The 18,694-nt window shown below is 48.0% G+C and overlaps 2 protein-coding genes across 15 annotated transcripts in view; one reads left to right on the top strand and one right to left on the bottom strand.

Annotated features, from left to right (window-relative positions):
- The window catches only part of LOC126973475 (uncharacterized), a 60,911-nt gene that overhangs the window by 22,428 nt on the left and 19,789 nt on the right, over positions 1–18,694 (top strand). The window contains exons 4-6 of one of the 14 annotated variants that reach the window (XM_050820785.1): positions 7,970–9,007; positions 11,768–12,686; positions 13,821–15,031. In XM_050820785.1, the coding sequence (XP_050676742.1) occupies positions 12,388–12,686; positions 13,821–14,700 (1,179 nt within the window). In that variant the 5' untranslated portion in view covers positions 7,970–9,007; positions 11,768–12,387 and the 3' untranslated portion in view covers positions 14,701–15,031. The other 13 variants (XM_050820789.1, XM_050820787.1, XM_050820788.1 and 10 more) reach the window with 13 other exon arrangements.
- On the bottom strand, positions 12,723–15,471 carry LOC126973485 (uncharacterized). Its single transcript, XM_050820813.1, has 2 exons — positions 14,968–15,471; positions 12,723–13,500 (listed from the first exon to the last, which is right to left on the bottom strand). Exons 1-2 carry the CDS (start codon positions 15,152–15,154, stop codon positions 12,887–12,889), a joined length of 801 nt encoding a protein of 266 aa, XP_050676770.1. The 5' UTR covers positions 15,155–15,471; the 3' UTR covers positions 12,723–12,886.

The raw sequence follows: 18,694 nt of genomic DNA, 5'->3' as shown, positions 1-18,694 counted from the left end.
AGCTTAGTGATGTGCTGTTTCAGTCTGCTGGCGAAGTCGGTAACGTCGATGTGGTCGTCCCGTATGGGCTGAAGGAACTGTCCAGGTAAGCGGAGTGGCTCGCCGTAGACTAATTCCGCGGTAGACGCCTGCAGGTCATCTTTGCACGCGCTGCGTATGCCCAGCAGCACGAGAGGTAATGCCTCCGTCCATTGAGCACTGGTGTGGCAGGTTATAGCGGCCTTGAGCTGACGGTGTAGCCTCTCTACGAGGCCATTTGCTGCGGGATGATAAGCTGTTGTGGTGCGGTGGTCGGCGCCTACCAGCGCGGCGACCCTCTTGAACAGCTGGCTGTCAAACTGGCGGCCGCGGTCGGTTATGATGCTCTCGGGGCAACCGAACCGCGCAATCCACCCAGTTACGAAGGCGGCAGCGCAGGATTCTGCAGTGATGTCCTGCAAGGGCATGGCCTCCGGCCATCGAGTGAAGCGGTCGATCATGGTGAGGCAGTACCTGTGACCAACAGAAGAAGGTAAGGGACCTATTATGTCCATATGGACCTGACGGAAGCGAGCTGAAGGCATTGTGAACTTTGCTAATGGAGCTGATGTGTGGCGAGATATTTTACTGCGCTGACATTGTTGACACTCTTTGGCCCATTGTCGACAGTCCTTCTTAATACCCGGCCAAACGAAGCGTTGTGCTACCAATTGCGCTGTGGCTTTTGCTCCGGGATGACTTAGACTATGTAACGTGTTGAATACCTGACGTCGGAAAGCTGAAGTAACAAAAGGTCTGGTGTATTGAGTAGAAGTGTCGCAGAATACCTGAATATCAGAGTTCTCTAGCATGACCTTTTCTAATTTTAGGCCTGACCCACTTACGAGTAAGTTTTGAAGTTCAGCATCAGAATCCTGGGCACGGGCGAGGGACTGGTAATCTAGGGGCGTTGTCATCTCTTCAACCCGAGACATGCTGTCAGCTATTATATTATTATATATTTCATTCTACATTTTGTAAAGTATTTCTTTTAATTAGTAGTAAATTCAACCTTTCATCTTTGACTCAATCTTTCATTCTTACTTCGCTTCAAACAAATATCATAGCATCCCTAGCTCAGCCAGGGGTAGTCATCGAGAAGTCGTAGGAGTAGAATACGTGCTACAGTTTTTTTTTTTTTTTTTTTTCTAAACAAAATACCTGATTTTCCTCTGGGATGTTCGGTGATCGATGGTGTCAGATATCACCCTGCAAGGACCTCCTCTTCGCTTTCAGACTCGTAGGGTCTCTTCTGCGGAGTCAAAGTAGACGGAACCCCTGAAAGTTGAGGTTGATGTTGTACTTGGGGAGCGGTTGCAGAGACCTCTCTTCCGGTTACCTTGGTGACATGAGAGGTCAAGACCCTGGTTGCCTCCTCTATCCTACCTAGGCTTTTTTCTAATCTTAATAACAAGTCGCCACCAGGACTAGGGGCTGACTTCCCTGAGGATGTCTGATTCGAGGGGCTCCCTTGGGAAGCATGAGCTTCAGTTATCGTTTTTAGTATAGATGATTTAAGATCATGATAACTCATTGAGTCGACAGGTGTTTCTCCTACCCCGAAGTGGACTCCTTGGTGCTGCCACCTTGTATTAAGGAAAACTATCATAGTCTGATTAAGAGAATGCCAGGCTTGGTCGGGGTCATTGTTTTTGAGATTATTCCACTTCTTAGGATAAGAGTGTCTGTCGGTTGTGTATAAGCTGTTAAGGTACGGATAATGCATATTGCCGATAAAGAGGTTCTTTGGACATGGGTGTCTGGGAAGAGCTGGATATCGCTTTGACATCTCGGTTTGGTTTGGATCAGCCTCTAACTCGTCGTCAAAAGTATCATCTATTTCAGTGGTGTTGGAAGTACTAGGCTGTGTAGCAATTGTTATAATTTCTGTCTGTCTAGAGAGGGCAAGGGTTTCTTTTGACAGTTGGACTTGAGTGCTTTCTTCTCTGGGTTTAGAAACTATACCTGCGTCTTTCCTGAGAGAGGTTAACATGTCAGTCCCTGACTGGGATCTGGTCTTGATGCGTTTCGCTTGGACATAATTGGAGATGTAATCACTTATTTGGCTCTTTATTTTTGACTTTGAATTTGACTTGACGAACCCCGAGGAGTGAATCTGTTCAGGAGTGATGGTGTGGATTATGGTCAATTTTGGATCGTCAGGAGTGAGCTCTTCTTCAAATTGGTACTTAATTTCGTTTAGGGCGGTTGCAATTAAGGCTAATGGGGTCTTGTTTGTCATGATGAGAACTTGCTTTGTTCGATTGTGGATTTTAACGTCATGTGTCACTTGTCGGATGGGTCACCACTGTAGCACGTATTCTACTCCTACGACTTCTCGATGACTACCCCTGGCTGAGCTAGGGATGCTATGATATTTGTTTGAAGCGAAGTAAGAATGAAAGATTGAGTCAAAGATGAAAGGTTGAATTTACTACTAATTAAAAGAAATACTTTACAAAATGTAGAATGAAATGAGCGTCTATACAAAGCAAAAATAAAGCAAGCGGAAAGCTGTGAGCGCGAGGTAAATAAATGTGCAGAATGCGTGGCGCGGGCGATCGCCTCTGGTATTTATGCGACGCGCGGGGCGCGGGCGCGGGAGGCCTAGCTGTGGCGGCGGGCGCAGGGCCCGCGGTGTGCGGCGGGAGCGCGGGCGCGGGGACGCGCACGCGATGCAGCCGGTTCGCAGCTCGCACCACCCGTGACGTAGGCTGTCGTCATAGATCGTACGATGTGGCGTGATGTCGTGTGGTCCAAGAACATAAGCGGCGGTGCGGAAGTAAGTAGCGGATTTGGCCGCTACAGCCTCTTCGATTTGCTGATGACATGACTTCTAAACTTTTTGATGTGTTTATAGCAAGCAGCGACAGAATTTGGTTCATATTGAGCTGTCCGCTGGGACGGTGACGCTTAGTGTAGGCGGCGAGTGTGGTGTTGACGTGCTTTGGGTAATAATACAGTTGAGCAGGTCTGAGGAGGCTGGGGAAGTGAATCGTTTCGCCAGCTGGTAAATACCCCATCCAGCGAGTCCCACACCTATAATCGCTCCTACCTTCACCGCCGCGGGAGCTAGAATATGAGATAGTTTGAATGATGATTCGTCTTCCCAGGGACCGTAGGTGTTTAAATTATTGGAGAATTGTGTGCGTTCAGTCCGCCAATAGAACCACGGGTGTACTCGCTCTATGACTCCGTCGACGGCGTCGTTGTAACGGTTGATGGCTTGCACCGCGTTTTACGTCCATCGTGGCTCAGTTGTCAGTTTGGTCTGGATGTGCATTTCGACCGCGTCCCGGATTATGCGACCACGTCGCGTGAGGTCCCGCAAGCCCTGTTTGTCCATTTCTTGCGTGAGCAGTACGGCTCATTGGGCTCGATATCTATCTGTTATCTTCTGCCCGTACATGCGGATGTTCAGGAATTCCACGGCCGTTTCGCTGTCAAATGGCCGCAGTGTGTCAGCAAGCTCTTGTGCTGCTCGTATGCCACGGATGGCCTCTTCGATTTGCTGATGACATGACTTCTAAACTTTTTGATGTGTTTATAGCAAGCAGCGACAGAATTTGGTTCATATTGAGCTGTCCGCTGGGACGGTTACGCTAAGTGTAGGCGGCGAGTGTGGTGTTGACGTGCTTTGGGTAATAATACATTGAGCAGGTCTGAGGAGGCTGGGGAAGTGAATCGTTTCGCCAGCTGGTAAATACCCCATCCAGCGAGTCCCACACCTATAATCGCTCCTACCTTCATCACCGCGGGAGCTAGAATATGAGATAGTTTGAATGATGATTCGTCTTCCCAGGGACCGTAGGTGTTTAAATTATTGGAGAATTGTGTGCGTTCAGTCCGCCAATAGAACCACGGGTGTACTCGCTCTATGACTCCGTCGACGGCGTCGTTGTAACGGTTGATGGCTTGCACCGCGTTTTACGTCCATCGTGGCTCAGTTGTCAGTTTGGTCTGGATGTGCATTTCGACCGCGTCACGGATTATGCGACCACGTCGCGTGAGGTCCCGCAAGCCCTGTCTGTCCATTTCTTGCGTGAGCAGTACGGCTCATTGGGCTTGATATCTATCTGTTATCTTCTGCCCGTACATGCGGATGTTCAGGAATTCCACGGCCGTTTCGCTGTCAAATGGCCGCAGTGTGTCAGCAAGCTCTTGTGCTGCTCGTATGCCATGGATGGCCTCTTCGATTTGCTCATGACATGACTTCTAAACTTTTTGATGTGTTTATAGCAAGCAGCGACAGACTTTGGTTCATATTGAGCTGTCCGCTGGGACGGTGACGCTTAGTGTAGGCGGCGAGTGTGGTGTTGACGTGCTTTGGGTAATAATACAGTTGAGCAGGTCTGAGGAGGCTGGGGAAGTGAATCGTTTCGCCAGCTGGTAAATACCCCATCCAGCGAGTCCCACACCTATAATCGCTCCTACCTTCACCGCCGCGGGAGCTAGAATATGAGATAGTTTGAATGATGATTCGTCTTCCCAGGGACCGTAGGTGTTTAAATTATTGGAGAATTGTGTGCGTTCAGTCCGCCAATAGAACCACGGGTGTACTCGCTCTATGACTCCGTCGACGGCGTCGTTGTAACGGTTGATGGCTTGCACCGCGTTTTACGTCCATCGTGGCTCAGTTGTCAGTTTGGTCTGGATGTGCATTTCGACCGCGTCCCGGATTATGCGACCACGTCGCGTGAGGTCCCGCAAGCCCTGTTTGTCCATTTCTTGCGTGAGCAGTACGGCTCATTGGGCTCGATATCTATCTGTTATCTTCTGCCCGTACATGCGGATGTTCAGGAATTCCACGGCCGTTTCGCTGTCAAATGGCCGCAGTGTGTCAGCAAGCTCTTGTGCTGCTCGTATGCCACGGATGGCCTCTTCGATTTGCTGATGACATGACTTCTAAACTTTTTGATGTGTTTATAGCAAGCAGCGACAGAATTTGGTTCATATTGAGCTGTCCGCTGGGACGGTTACGCTAAGTGTAGGCGGCGAGTGTGGTGTTGACGTGCTTTGGGTAATAATACATTGAGCAGGTCTGAGGAGGCTGGGGAAGTGAATCGTTTCGCCAGCTGGTAAATACCCCATCCAGCGAGTCCCACACCTATAATCGCTCCTACCTTCATCACCGCGGGAGCTAGAATATGAGATAGTTTGAATGATGATTCGTCTTCCCAGGGACCGTAGGTGTTTAAATTATTGGAGAATTGTGTGCGTTCAGTCCGCCAATAGAACCACGGGTGTACTCGCTCTATGACTCCGTCGACGGCGTCGTTGTAACGGTTGATGGCTTGCACCGCGTTTTACGTCCATCGTGGCTCAGTTGTCAGTTTGGTCTGGATGTGCATTTCGACCGCGTCACGGATTATGCGACCACGTCGCGTGAGGTCCCGCAAGCCCTGTCTGTCCATTTCTTGCGTGAGCAGTACGGCTCATTGGGCTTGATATCTATCTGTTATCTTCTGCCCGTACATGCGGATGTTCAGGAATTCCACGGCCGTTTCGCTGTCAAATGGCCGCAGTGTGTCAGCAAGCTCTTGTGCTGCTCGTATGCCATGGATGGCCTCTTCGATTTGCTCATGACATGACTTCTAAACTTTTTGATGTGTTTATAGCAAGCAGCGACAGACTTTGGTTCGTATTGAGCTGTCCGCTGGGCACGGTGACGCTTAGTGTAGGCGGCGAGTGTGGTGTTGACGTGCTTTGGGTAATAATACAGTTGAGCAGGTCTGAGGAGGCTGGGGAAGTGAATCGTTTCGCCAGCTGGTAAATACCCCATCCAGCGAGTCCCACACCTATAATCGCTCCTACCGTCATCGCCGCGGGATCTAGAATATGAGATAGTTTGAATGATGATTCGTCTTCCCAGGGACCGTAGGTGTTTAAATTATTGGAGAATTGTGTGCGTTCAGTCCTCCAATAGAACCACGGGTGTACTCGCTCTATGACACCGTCGACGGCGTCGTTGTAACGGTTGATGGCTTGCACCGCGTTTTACGTCCATCGTGGCTCAGTTGTCAGTTTGGTCTGGATGTGCATTTCGACCGCGTCCCGGATTATGCGACCACGTCGCGTGAGGTCCCGCAAGCCCTGTTTGTCCATTTCTTGCGTGAGCAGTACGGCTCATTGGGCTCGATATCTATCTGTTATCTTCTGCCCGTACATGCGGATGTTCAGGAATTCCACGGCCGTTTCGCTGTCAAATGGCCGCAGTGTGTCAGCAAGCTCTTGTGCTGCTCGTATGCCACGGATGGCCTCTTCGATTTGCTGATGACATGACTTCTAAACTTTTTGATGTGTTTATAGCAAGCAGCGACAGAATTTGGTTCATATTGAGCTGTCCGCTGGGACGGTGACGCTTAGTGTAGGCGGCGAGTGTGGTGTTGACGTGCTTTGGGTAATAATACAGTTGAGCAGGTCTGAGGAGGCTGGGGAAGTGAATCGTTTCGCCAGCTGGTAAATACCCCATCCAGCGAGTCCCACACCTATAATCGCTCCTACCTTCACCGCCGCGGGAGCTAGAATATGAGATAGTTTGAATGATGATTCGTCTTCCCAGGGACCGTAGGTGTTTAAATTATTGGAGAATTGTGTGCGTTCAGTCCGCCAATAGAACCACGGGTGTACTCGCTCTATGACTCCGTCGACGGCGTCGTTGTAACGGTTGATGGCTTGCACCGCGTTTTACGTCCATCGTGGCTCAGTTGTCAGTTTGGTCTGGATGTGCATTTCGACCGCGTCCCGGATTATGCGACCACGTCGCGTGAGGTCCCGCAAGCCCTGTTTGTCCATTTCTTGCGTGAGCAGTACGGCTCATTGGGCTCGATATCTATCTGTTATCTTCTGCCCGTACATGCGGATGTTCAGGAATTCCACGGCCGTTTCGCTGTCAAATGGCCGCAGTGTGTCAGCAAGCTCTTGTGCTGCTCGTATGCCACGGATGGCCTCTTCGATTTGCTGATGACATGACTTCTAAACTTTTTGATGTGTTTATAGCAAGCAGCGACAGAATTTGGTTCATATTGAGCTGTCCGCTGGGACGGTTACGCTAAGTGTAGGCGGCGAGTGTGGTGTTGACGTGCTTTGGGTAATAATACATTGAGCAGGTCTGAGGAGGCTGGGGAAGTGAATCGTTTCGCCAGCTGGTAAATACCCCATCCAGCGAGTCCCACACCTATAATCGCTCCTACCTTCATCACCGCGGGAGCTAGAATATGAGATAGTTTGAATGATGATTCGTCTTCCCAGGGACCGTAGGTGTTTAAATTATTGGAGAATTGTGTGCGTTCAGTCCGCCAATAGAACCACGGGTGTACTCGCTCTATGACTCCGTCGACGGCGTCGTTGTAACGGTTGATGGCTTGCACCGCGTTTTACGTCCATCGTGGCTCAGTTGTCAGTTTGGTCTGGATGTGCATTTCGACCGCGTCACGGATTATGCGACCACGTCGCGTGAGGTCCCGCAAGCCCTGTCTGTCCATTTCTTGCGTGAGCAGTACGGCTCATTGGGCTTGATATCTATCTGTTATCTTCTGCCCGTACATGCGGATGTTCAGGAATTCCACGGCCGTTTCGCTGTCAAATGGCCGCAGTGTGTCAGCAAGCTCTTGTGGTGCTCGTATGCCATGGATGGCCTCTTCGATTTGCTCATGACATGACTTCTAAACTTTTTGATGTGTTTATAGCAAGCAGCGACAGACTTTGGTTCGTATTGAGCTGTCCGCTGGGCACGGTGACGCTTAGTGTAGGCGGCGAGTGTGGTGTTGACGTGCTTTGGGTAATAATACAGTTGAGCAGGTCTGAGGAGGCTGGGGAAGTGAATCGTTTCGCCAGCTGGTAAATACCCCATCCAGCGAGTCCCACACCTATAATCGCTCCTACCGTCATCGCCGCGGGATCTAGAATATGAGATAGTTTGAATGATGATTCGTCTTCCCAGGGACCGTAGGTGTTTAAATTATTGGAGAATTGTGTGCGTTCAGTCCTCCAATAGAACCACGGGTGTACTCGCTCTATGACACCGTCGACGGCGTCGTTGTAACGGTTGATGGCTTGCACCGCGTTTTACGTCCATCGTGGCTCAGTTGTCAGTTTGGTCTGGATGTGCATTTCGACCGCGTCCCGGATTATGCGACCACGTCGCGTGAGGTCCCGCAAGCCCTGTTTGTCCATTTCTTGCGTGAGCAGTACGGCTCATTGGGCTCGATATCTATCTGTTATCTTCTGCCCGTACATGCGGATGTTCAGGAATTCCACGGCCGTTTCGCTGTCAAATGGCCGCAGTGTGTCAGCAAGCTCTTGTGCTGCTCGTATGCCATGGATGGCCTCTTCGATTTGCTCATGACATGACTCCTAAACTTTTTGATGTGTTTATAGCAAGCAGCGACAGCATTTGGTTCGTATTGAGCTGTCCACTGGGCACGGTGACGCTTAGTGTAGGCGGCGAGTGTGGTGTTGACGTGCTTTGGGTAATAATACAGTTGAGCAGGTCTGAGGAGGCTGGGGAAGTGAATCGTTTCGCCAGCTGGTAAATACCCCATCCAGCGAGTCCCACACCTATAATCGCTCCTACCTTCATCGCCGCGGGAGCTAGAATATGAGATAGTTTGAATGATGATTCGTCTTCCCAGGGACCGTAGGTGTTTAAATTATTGGAGAATTGTGTGCGTTCAGTCCGCCAATAGAACCACGGGTGTACTCGCTCTATGACTCCGTCGACGGCGTCGTTGTAACGGTTGATGGCTTGCACCGCGTTTTACGTCCATCGTGGCTCAGTTGTCAGTTTGGTCTGGATGTGCATTTCGACCGCGTCCCGGATTATGCGACCACGTCGCGTGAGGTCCCGCAAGCCCTGTTTGTCCATTTCTTGCGTGAGCAGTACGGCTCATTGGGCTCGATATCTATCTGTTATCTTCTGCCCGTACATGCGGATGTTCAGGAATTCCACGGCCGTTTCGCTGTCAAATGGCCGCAGTGTGTCAGCAAGGTCTTGTGCTGCTCGTATGCCACGGATGGCCTCTTCGATTTGCTGATGACATGACTTCTAAACTTTTTGATGTGTTTATAGCAAGCAGCGACAGAATTTGGTTCATATTGAGCTGTCCGCTGGGACGGTGACGCTTAGTGTAGGCGGCGAGTGTGGTGTTGACGTGCTTTGGGTAATAATACAGTTGAGCAGGTCTGAGGAGGCTTGGGAAGTGAATCGTTTCGCCAGCTGGTAAATACCCCATCCAGCGAGTCCCACACCTATAATCGCTCCTACCTTCATCGCCGCGGGAGCTAGAATATGAGATAGTTTGAATGATGATTCGTCTTCCCAGGGACCGTAGGTGTTTAAATTATTGGAGAATTGTGTGCGTTCAGTCCGCCAATAGAACCACGGGTGTACTCGCTCTATGACTCCGTCGACGGCGTCGTTGTAACGGTTGATGGCTTGCACCGCGTTTTACGTCCATCGTGGCTCAGTTGTCAGTTTGGTCTGGATGTGCATTTCGACCGCGTCCCGGATTATGCGACCACGTCGCGTGAGGTCCCGCAAGCCCTGTTTGTCCATTTCTTGCGTGAGCAGTACGGCTCATTGGGCTCGATATCTATCTGTTATCTTCTGCCCGTACATGCGGATGTTCAGGAATTCCACGGCCGTTTCGCTGTCAAATGGCCGCAGTGTGTCAGCAAGCTCTTGTGCTGCTCGTATGCCACGGATGGCCTCTTCGATTTGCTGATGACATGACTTCTAAACTTTTTGATGTGTTTATAGCAAGCAGCGACAGAATTTGGTTCATATTGAGCTGTCCGCTGGGACGGTTACGCTAAGTGTAGGCGGCGAGTGTGGTGTTGACGTGCTTTGGGTAATAATACATTGAGCAGGTCTGAGGAGGCTGGGGAAGTGAATCGTTTCGCCAGCTGGTAAATACCCCATCCAGCGAGTCCCACACCTATAATCGCTCCTACCTTCACCGCCGCGGGAGCTAGAATATGAGATAGTTTGAATGATGATTCGTCTTCCCAGGGACCGTAGGTGTTTAAATTATTGGAGAATTGTGTGCGTTCAGTCCGCCAATAGAACCACGGGTGTACTCGCTCTATGACTCCGTCGACGGCGTCGTTGTAACGGTTGATGGCTTGCACCGCGTTTTACGTCCATCGTGGCTCAGTTGTCAGTTTGGTCTGGATGTGCATTTCGACCGCGTCACGGATTATGCGACCACGTCGCGTGAGGTCCCGCAAGCCCTGTCTGTCCATTTCTTGCGTGAGCAGTACGGCTCATTGGGCTTGATATCTATCTGTTATCTTCTGCCCGTACATGCGGATGTTCAGGAATTCCACGGCCGTTTCGCTGTCAAATGGCCGCAGTGTGTCAGCAAGCTCTTGTGCTGCTCGTATGCCATGGATGGCCTCTTCGATTTGCTCATGACATGACTTCTAAACTTTTTGATGTGTTTATAGCAAGCAGCGACAGACTTTGGTTCGTATTGAGCTGTCCGCTGGGCACGGTGACGCTTAGTGTAGGCGGCGAGTGTGGTGTTGACGTGCTTTGGGTAATAATACAGTTGAGCAGGTCTGAGGAGGCTGGGGAAGTGAATCGTTTCGCCAGCTGGTAAATACCCCATCCAGCGAGTCCCACACCTATAATCGCTCCTACCGTCATCGCCGCGGGATCTAGAATATGAGATAGTTTGAATGATGATTCGTCTTCCCAGGGACCGTAGGTGTTTAAATTATTGGAGAATTGTGTGCGTTCAGTCCTCCAATAGAACCACGGGTGTACTCGCTCTATGACACCGTCGACGGCGTCGTTGTAACGGTTGATGGCTTGCACCGCGTTTTACGTCCATCGTGGCTCAGTTGTCAGTTTGGTCTGGATGTGCATTTCGACCGCGTCCCGGATTATGCGACCACGTCGCGTGAGGTCCCGCAAGCCCTGTTTGTCCATTTCTTGCGTGAGCAGTACGGCTCATTGGGCTCGATATCTATCTGTTATCTTCTGCCCGTACATGCGGATGTTCAGGAATTCCACGGCCGTTTCGCTGTCAAATGGCCGCAGTGTGTCAGCAAGCTCTTGTGCTGCTCGTATGCCACGGATGGCCTCTTCGATTTGCTGATGACATGACTTCTAAACTTTTTGATGTGTTTATAGCAAGCAGCGACAGAATTTGGTTCATATTGAGCTGTCCGCTGGGACGGTGACGCTTAGTGTAGGCGGCGAGTGTGGTGTTGACGTGCTTTGGGTAATAATACAGTTGAGCAGGTCTGAGGAGGCTTGGGAAGTGAATCGTTTCGCCAGCTGGTAAATACCCCATCCAGCGAGTCCCACACCTATAATCGCTCCTACCTTCATCGCCGCGGGAGCTAGAATATGAGATAGTTTGAATGATGATTCGTCTTCCCAGGGACCGTAGGTGTTTAAATTATTGGAGAATTGTGTGCGTTCAGTCCGCCAATAGAACCACGGGTGTACTCGCTCTATGACTCCGTCGACGGCGTCGTTGTAACGGTTGATGGCTTGCACCGCGTTTTACGTCCATCGTGGCTCAGTTGTCAGTTTGGTCTGGATGTGCATTTCGACCGCGTCACGGATTATGCGACCACGTCGCGTGAGGTCCCGCAAGCCCTGTCTGTCCATTTCTTGCGTGAGCAGTACGGCTCATTGGGCTTGATATCTATCTGTTATCTTCTGCCCGTACATGCGGATGTTCAGGAATTCCACGGCCGTTTCGCTGTCAAATGGCCGCAGTGTGTCAGCAAGCTCTTGTGCTGCTCGTATGCCATGGATGGCCTCTTCGATTTGCTCATGACATGACTCCTAAACTTTTTGATGTGTTTATAGCAAGCAGCGACAGCATTTGGTTCGTATTGAGCTGTCCACTGGGCACGGTGACGCTTAGTGTAGGCGGCGAGTGTGGTGTTGACGTGCTTTGGGTAATAATACAGTTGAGCAGGTCTGAGGAGGCTGGGGAAGTGAATCGTTTCGCCAGCTGGTAAATACCCCATCCAGCGAGTCCCACACCTATAATCGCTCCTACCGTCATCGCCGCGGGAGCTAGAATATGAGATAGTTTGAATGATGATTCGTCTTCCCAGGGACCGTAAGTGTTTAAATTATTGGAGAATTGTGTGCGTTCAGTCCTCCAATAGAACCACGGGTGTACTCGCTCTATGACACCGTCGACGGCGTCGTTGTAAGAGCGTGTCCACACGGCGCGTTGCGTTGCGTTGCGTCGTCGCAACGCAAATATTTTGACGCATAGCCGGCCACACGGGCGCTGCAGCGTTACTATGACGCAGTCAACGTTCCGTCGGCGCAGCGGCGACGCACAGTTGCGGCAAGTATTTTGAAAAAAATTCGCAGTCAGTCTATAGCAAATCATGGATCGGAAAAGACGTCTAGCATTGCTCCTATTACTACGTCACCGCCGAAATCGACGCAAGATCACAAGACGGTACTGGATCAGTCCTTTCATTTCATTAAGAAATCGTGATGGACAGTTTTTTTTTTTAGAATATCGGGAGTTGCTATTAGACGAAAAGAAGTTTTATAATTTTTTTAGAATGAGTGTATCCAGCTTCGAATGTTTATTGAAGTCCTTAGAACCACACATACGAAAAAACTATACTAATATGAGGAATCCAGTGGAACCAGTAGAAATGCTGGGAATCACTTTAAGGTAACTATATAAATATATTTAAGTAATAAAAATATAACAGTTTTTTTGGTTTGTTTAATTAGTAATCAACTCACAAATAATCAGCAATTGTCATAATTTTAAATTTAGACATTATTTAAGAGAGTAATCAACTCACAAATAATCAGCAATTGTCATAATTTTAAATTTAGACATTATTTAAGAGAGATATCATCCAGTAATTACAAATTAGAAAAATCGTATTCAGTTTCTTCACTTGCTTGAGATGTTTCTGGAGATGTAATTGAATTATTAAAATCAGAAATGTATGTACTTTGAAAATTTGCTGTTTGATACCCATATGGTGGTTGGTGAGACGTTGATGGGCCACTCACATATGATGATGTTTGTCCATACCGCATTTCATCTATAATTTGTATAACTTTACTTTGGAAACGGAGAGTTTCTCGGTCGGAAAATTCTTGAATAGATGGCAATATAGCTCTGAAAAAGGACATATGGCGATTTTCCGGCTCCTTGAGAAGTTTTAGTCCTTCTCTTTCAAACTCATCCATTTGCATTGCCCTTTTGCGCGCGACTGGAACATAGCGCGGAGTGTTGTCTGTGGTAATGTCATCATTTGTAGACGTAGATTCATTGTTGATTTCTCTAGGCGAGTCTAAGCTAGATTCGGTGGCATTTTGTTCCACTTTTCTCAAAAAAAGGAGTTGATTGTATAAATGATACTTCTTCAGTTTCGTAGCGCCCGAGCCCGATTTTGATGCTTCTTTTAATTTTTTTGAATATCTGAAGTAATTATCTTTTACACTTCTCCATTTTTTTATTAAATCATTACCTGCAAAACCAATAGTAAACATGATTTAATAATTTATACATAGTGAATTTCTCGATAAAATTTAATGACATATTCAGATATCGTTAACAAACACTATGTGACCGACTCTGGAATCGTGAAAATATAACAGCTGTTACATACAAAAAGCAATACCTACTGAATCAAAATGTATGCAACAGCTGCTATTTTTTTCGCGATTCTAGAATTAATTGGTTACATAGAGAAAGTTATTTGCTATCGATGTCTGAATATGTCAGTATTTTTTTTCGGGTATCTATCTATCTCATAAATGCATATTATAATAATTATTTTCTTTTCAGATACCTAGGAAGTGGAAATTCAATAACTGATTTACATTTCAAATTCAAACGGGGAAAATCTACTATTGCATATATAATACAAAGAGTTTGTCGTGCTATATGGACCAATCTTCTTCGAGACAACATCCCTGAACTGACAACTGAAAGTTTCCAAACAATAGCGAGGGGTTTTGATGTAAAGGCAAATTTTCCTCAATGTGTTGGTGCCATCGACGGCAAACATATCCGCGTGTGTAATCCTGCAAATAGTGGCTCACTTTTTTTTAATTATAAAGCCTTTTTTTCGATTGTGTTGCTAGCTATTGTGGATTCAAATTACAAATTCGTATTTGTCGACATCGGTGCATACGGAAAAGAATGCGATTCAACCATATTACAAAATTCTAAACTGTACGAGCTAATGATTAACAACAACTTACCACTACCTCAACCCCAGCCACTCTCTGGTAGCAATATACCAACCCCGTATGTATTTGTGGGTGACGAAGCTTTTGGACTGAGCAAACATATTATGCGTCCATATGGCGGTCAAAATCTCGACTTACAACAAAAGGTTTTCAATTACCGTCTAAGCAGAGCCAGAAGATATGTCGAATGCGCTTTTGGGATTATGGCTAACAAATGGCGCATTTTTCACAGACCGATAGACGTGTCCTATGACTTCGCTACTGACATTATAAAAGCATGTTGTGTATTACACAATTTTGTCGCTGATCGAGATGGTTTTAGACAAAGAGATAAATTTGCTATAAGTGTTGATGAATTTCTCCCAATACAACCCGTACATGAAGAACAGACAGCACCGAATGTCATAAGACAGCAATATGCGACCTATTTTATGACTAGAGGAACTCTGCCTTGGCAGCTAAATAAGGTATAATTGTATTATGAGGGTTTTCAAGATTTTCTTGCACCGCCAATTCCGCGATCAGTAAAAAAATAATATTTTATACCTACTCAGTGTAGTCTAGGTTAGTTTTGAGCTAAGTAATAAAATAGTACTCACGCTAATCTAAATTCCCTAAGTTTTAAAATTTTAGAGTGTCGAGATATTAATTTTGTACTGATCGCGGAATTGGCGGTGCAAGAAAATCTTGAAAGCCCTCTTAAATAAAAAAAAAAATAAATATCTGTACTGTGAACTCACCAACTTTATTTTTTCGTTCAGCTGTGAAATTCTCGTAATCAGGAAATAAAACTTTTGATATGTCTTCCCAGGCTTTTGTTTTTAAATTTTTATTTTTAAAATCTACGTTTGACTTGTCCCATATAATTTCCCTTTCCTGTATCAATGTAATCAAGTAATCTATGTCAATTTCTTCAATGGTATTCATTTTACCCTGCAAATAAAACTAATTACCCTGCAAATAAAACTAAATACAAAAACGTAAACGTAAAACGAAATGAGCTTCCGTGTATCCTCTCTGTCAACGCACAAGCAACTGAGCGCTGACGCTCCGACGTCGCACGAGTACACCCCCTCCCGCTTCGTCTCGGGGGCTGCTGTCCGTCATGTGTGCGTTGCGACGACGCAGCGCGCCGTGTGAACACCTTGGTTATTTGTATGTAAAACAACGCAGTGGTAGCGCTGCGTCGACGCAACGCTGACGCAACGCGCCGTGTGGACTGGCTCTAACGGTTGATGGCTTGCACCGCGTTTTACGTCCATCGTGGCTCAGTTGTCAGTTTGGTCTGGATGTGCATTTCGACCGCGTCCCGGATTATGCGACCATGTCGCGTGAGGTCCCGCAAGCCCTGTTTGTCCATTTCTTGCGTGAGCAGTACGGCTCATTGGGCTCGATATCTATCTGTTATCTTCTGCCCGTACATGCGGATGTTCAGGAATTCCACGGCCGTTTCGCTGTCAAATGGCCGCAGTGTGTCAGCAAGCTCTTGTGCTGCTCGTATGCCACGGATGGCCTTGTAGCACGTATTCTACTCCTACGACTTCTCGATGACTACCCCTGGCTGAGCTAGGGATGCTATGATATTTGTTTGAAGCGAAGTAAGAATGAAAGATTGAGTCAAAGATGAAAGGTTGAATTTACTACTAATTAAAAGAAATACTTTACAAAATGTAGAATGAAATGAGCGTCTATACAAAGCAAAAATAAAGCAAGCGGAAAGCTGTGAGCGCGAGGTAAATAAATGTGCAGAATGCGTGGCGCGGGCGATCGCCTCTGGTATTTATGCGACGCGCGGGGCGCGGGCGCGGGAGGCCTAGTTGTGGCGGCGGGCGCAGGGCCCGCGGTGTGCGGCGGGAGCGCGGGCGCGGGGACGCGCACGCGATGCAGCCGGTTCGCAGCTCGCACCACCCGTGACGTAGGCTGTCGTCATAGATCGTACGATGTGGCGTGATGTCGTGTGGTCCAAGAACATAAGCGGCGGTGCGGAAGTAAGTAGCGGATTTGGCCGCTACAAGTACTCCCCCACTGAGACCGTGACTACGGGTGATAGTAGTCGGGAAACTTGACTCTTCGTCCACTTCTTGTAGTTCTGATGTGTTCTTCTTCCGTAGTTTCCTTTTGTGTAGGTACAGTCTGTGTTTGTGTGTCTTTTCCTGATAAGTTGTCATCTGCGATATATGCTGGTTTGAGACGGTCGATCGTTACTGTTGACGTCTTACCCTGGAATTCTATGTCAAATGACTTGGAGCCCCGACGTAGTACCTTGTAGGGTCCGGTGTACGGGGCTTGTAGCGGCCGTTTTACAGGACCCTGGCGCAGGAACACGTGAGTGGAGTGCTGTAGGTCTTTGGGCACGTAGAATGTACGTTGTCCGTGCCATGACGTAGATGTTGGTGACAGCTTAGTGATGTGCTGTTTCAGTCTGCTGGCGAAGTCGGTAACGTCGATGTGGTCGTCCCGTATGGGCTGAAGGAACTGTCCAGGTAAGCGGAGTGGCTCGCCGTAGACTAATTCCGCGGTAGACGCCTGCAGGTCATCTTTGCACGCGCTGCGTATGCCCAGCAGCACGAGAGGTAATGCCTCCGTCCATTGAGCACTGGTGTGGCAGGTTATAGCGGCCTTGAGCTGACGGTGTAGCCTCTCTACGAGGCCATTTGCTGCGGGATGATAAGCTGTTGTGGTGCGGTGGTCGGCGCCTACCAGCGCGGCGACCCTCTTGAACAGCTGGCTGTCAAACTGGCGGCCGCGGTCGGTTATGATGCTCTCGGGGCAACCGAACCGCGCAATCCACCCAGTTACGAAGGCGGCAGCGCAGGATTCTGCAGTGATGTCCTGCAAGGGCATGGCCTCCGGCCATCGAGTGAAGCGGTCGATCATGGTGAGGCAGTACCTGTGACCAACAGAAGAAGGTAAGGGACCTATTATGTCCATATGGACCTGACGGAAGCGAGCTGAAGGCATTGTGAACTTTGCTAATGGAGCTGATGTGTGGCGAGATATTTTACTGCGCTGACATTGTTGACACTCTTTGGCCCATTGTCGACAGTCCTTCTTAATACCCGGCCAAACGAAGCGTTGTGCTACCAATTGCGCTGTGGCTTTTGCTCCGGGATGACTTAGACTATGTAACGTGTTGAATACCTGACGTCGGAAAGCTGAAGTAACAAAAGGTCTGGTGTATTGAGTAGAAGTGTCGCAGAATACCTGAATATCAGAGTTCTCTAGCATGACCTTTTCTAATTTTAGGCCTGACCCACTTACGAGTAAGTTTTGAAGTTCAGCATCAGAATCCTGGGCACGGGCGAGGGACTGGTAATCTAGGGGCGTTGTCATCTCTTCAACCCGAGACATGCTGTCAGCTATTATATTATTATATATTTCATTCTACATTTTGTAAAGTATTTCTTTTAATTAGTAGTAAATTCAACCTTTCATCTTTGACTCAATCTTTCATTCTTACTTCGCTTCAAACAAATATCATAGCATCCCTAGCTCAGCCAGGGGTAGTCATCGAGAAGTCGTAGGAGTAGAATACGTGCTACAGTTTTTTTTTTTTTTTTTTTTTTTAAACAAAATACCTGATTTTCCTCTGGGATGTTCGGTGATCGATGGTGTCAGATATCACCCTGCAAGGACCTCCTCTTCGCTTTCAGACTCGTAGGGTCTCTTCTGCGGAGTCAAAGTAGACGGAACCCCTGAAAGTTGAGGTTGATGTTGTACTTGGGGAGCGGTTGCAGAGACCTCTCTTCCGGTTACCTTGGTGACATGAGAGGTCAAGACCCTGGTTGCCTCCTCTATCCTACCTAGGCTTTTTTCTAATCTTAATAACAAGTCGCCACCAGGACTAGGGGCTGACTTCCCTGAGGATGTCTGATTCGAGGGGCTCCCTTGGGAAGCATGAGCTTCAGTTATCGTTTTTAGTATAGATGATTTAAGATCATGATAACTCATTGAGTCGACAGGTGTTTCTCCTACCCCGAAGTGGACTCCTTGGTGCTGCCACCTTGTATTAAGGAAAACTATCATAGTCTGATTAAGAGAATGCCAGGCTTGGTCGGGGTCATTGTTTTTGAGATTATTCCACTTCTTAGGATAAGAGTGTCTGTCGGTTGTGTATAAGCTGTTAAGGTACGGATAATGCATATTGCCGATAAAGAGGTTCTTTGGACATGGGTGTCTGGGAAGAGCTGGATATCGCTTTGACATCTCGGTTTGGTTTGGATCAGCCTCTAACTCGTCGTCAAAAGTATCATCTATTTCAGTGGTGTTGGAAGTACTAGGCTGTGTAGCAATTGTTATAATTTCTGTCTGTCTAGAGAGGGCAAGGGTTTCTTTTGACAGTTGGACTTGAGTGCTTTCTTCTCTGGGTTTAGAAACTATACCTGCGTCTTTCCTGAGAGAGGTTAACATGTCAGTCCCTGACTGGGATCTGGTCTTGATGCGTTTCGCTTGGACATAATTGGAGAT

Source organism: Leptidea sinapis, chromosome 29, assembly GCF_905404315.1.
Source record: "Leptidea sinapis chromosome 29, ilLepSina1.1, whole genome shotgun sequence".
NCBI lineage: Eukaryota > Metazoa > Arthropoda > Insecta > Lepidoptera > Pieridae > Leptidea > Leptidea sinapis.
The sequence above is the reverse complement of the archived record's forward strand: the minus strand, read 5'-3'. Positions and strand labels throughout refer to the sequence as shown.

Coding starts and splice junctions, on each gene's coding strand:
- LOC126973485 (XM_050820813.1), bottom strand. CDS start 15,154: ATGAATACCATTGAAGAAATTGACATAGATTACTTGATTACATTGATA. Junction 13,501..14,967: donor TGAACGAAAAAATAAAGTTG/GTGAGTTCACAG, acceptor TTGGTTTTGCAG/GTAATGATTTAATAAAAAAA.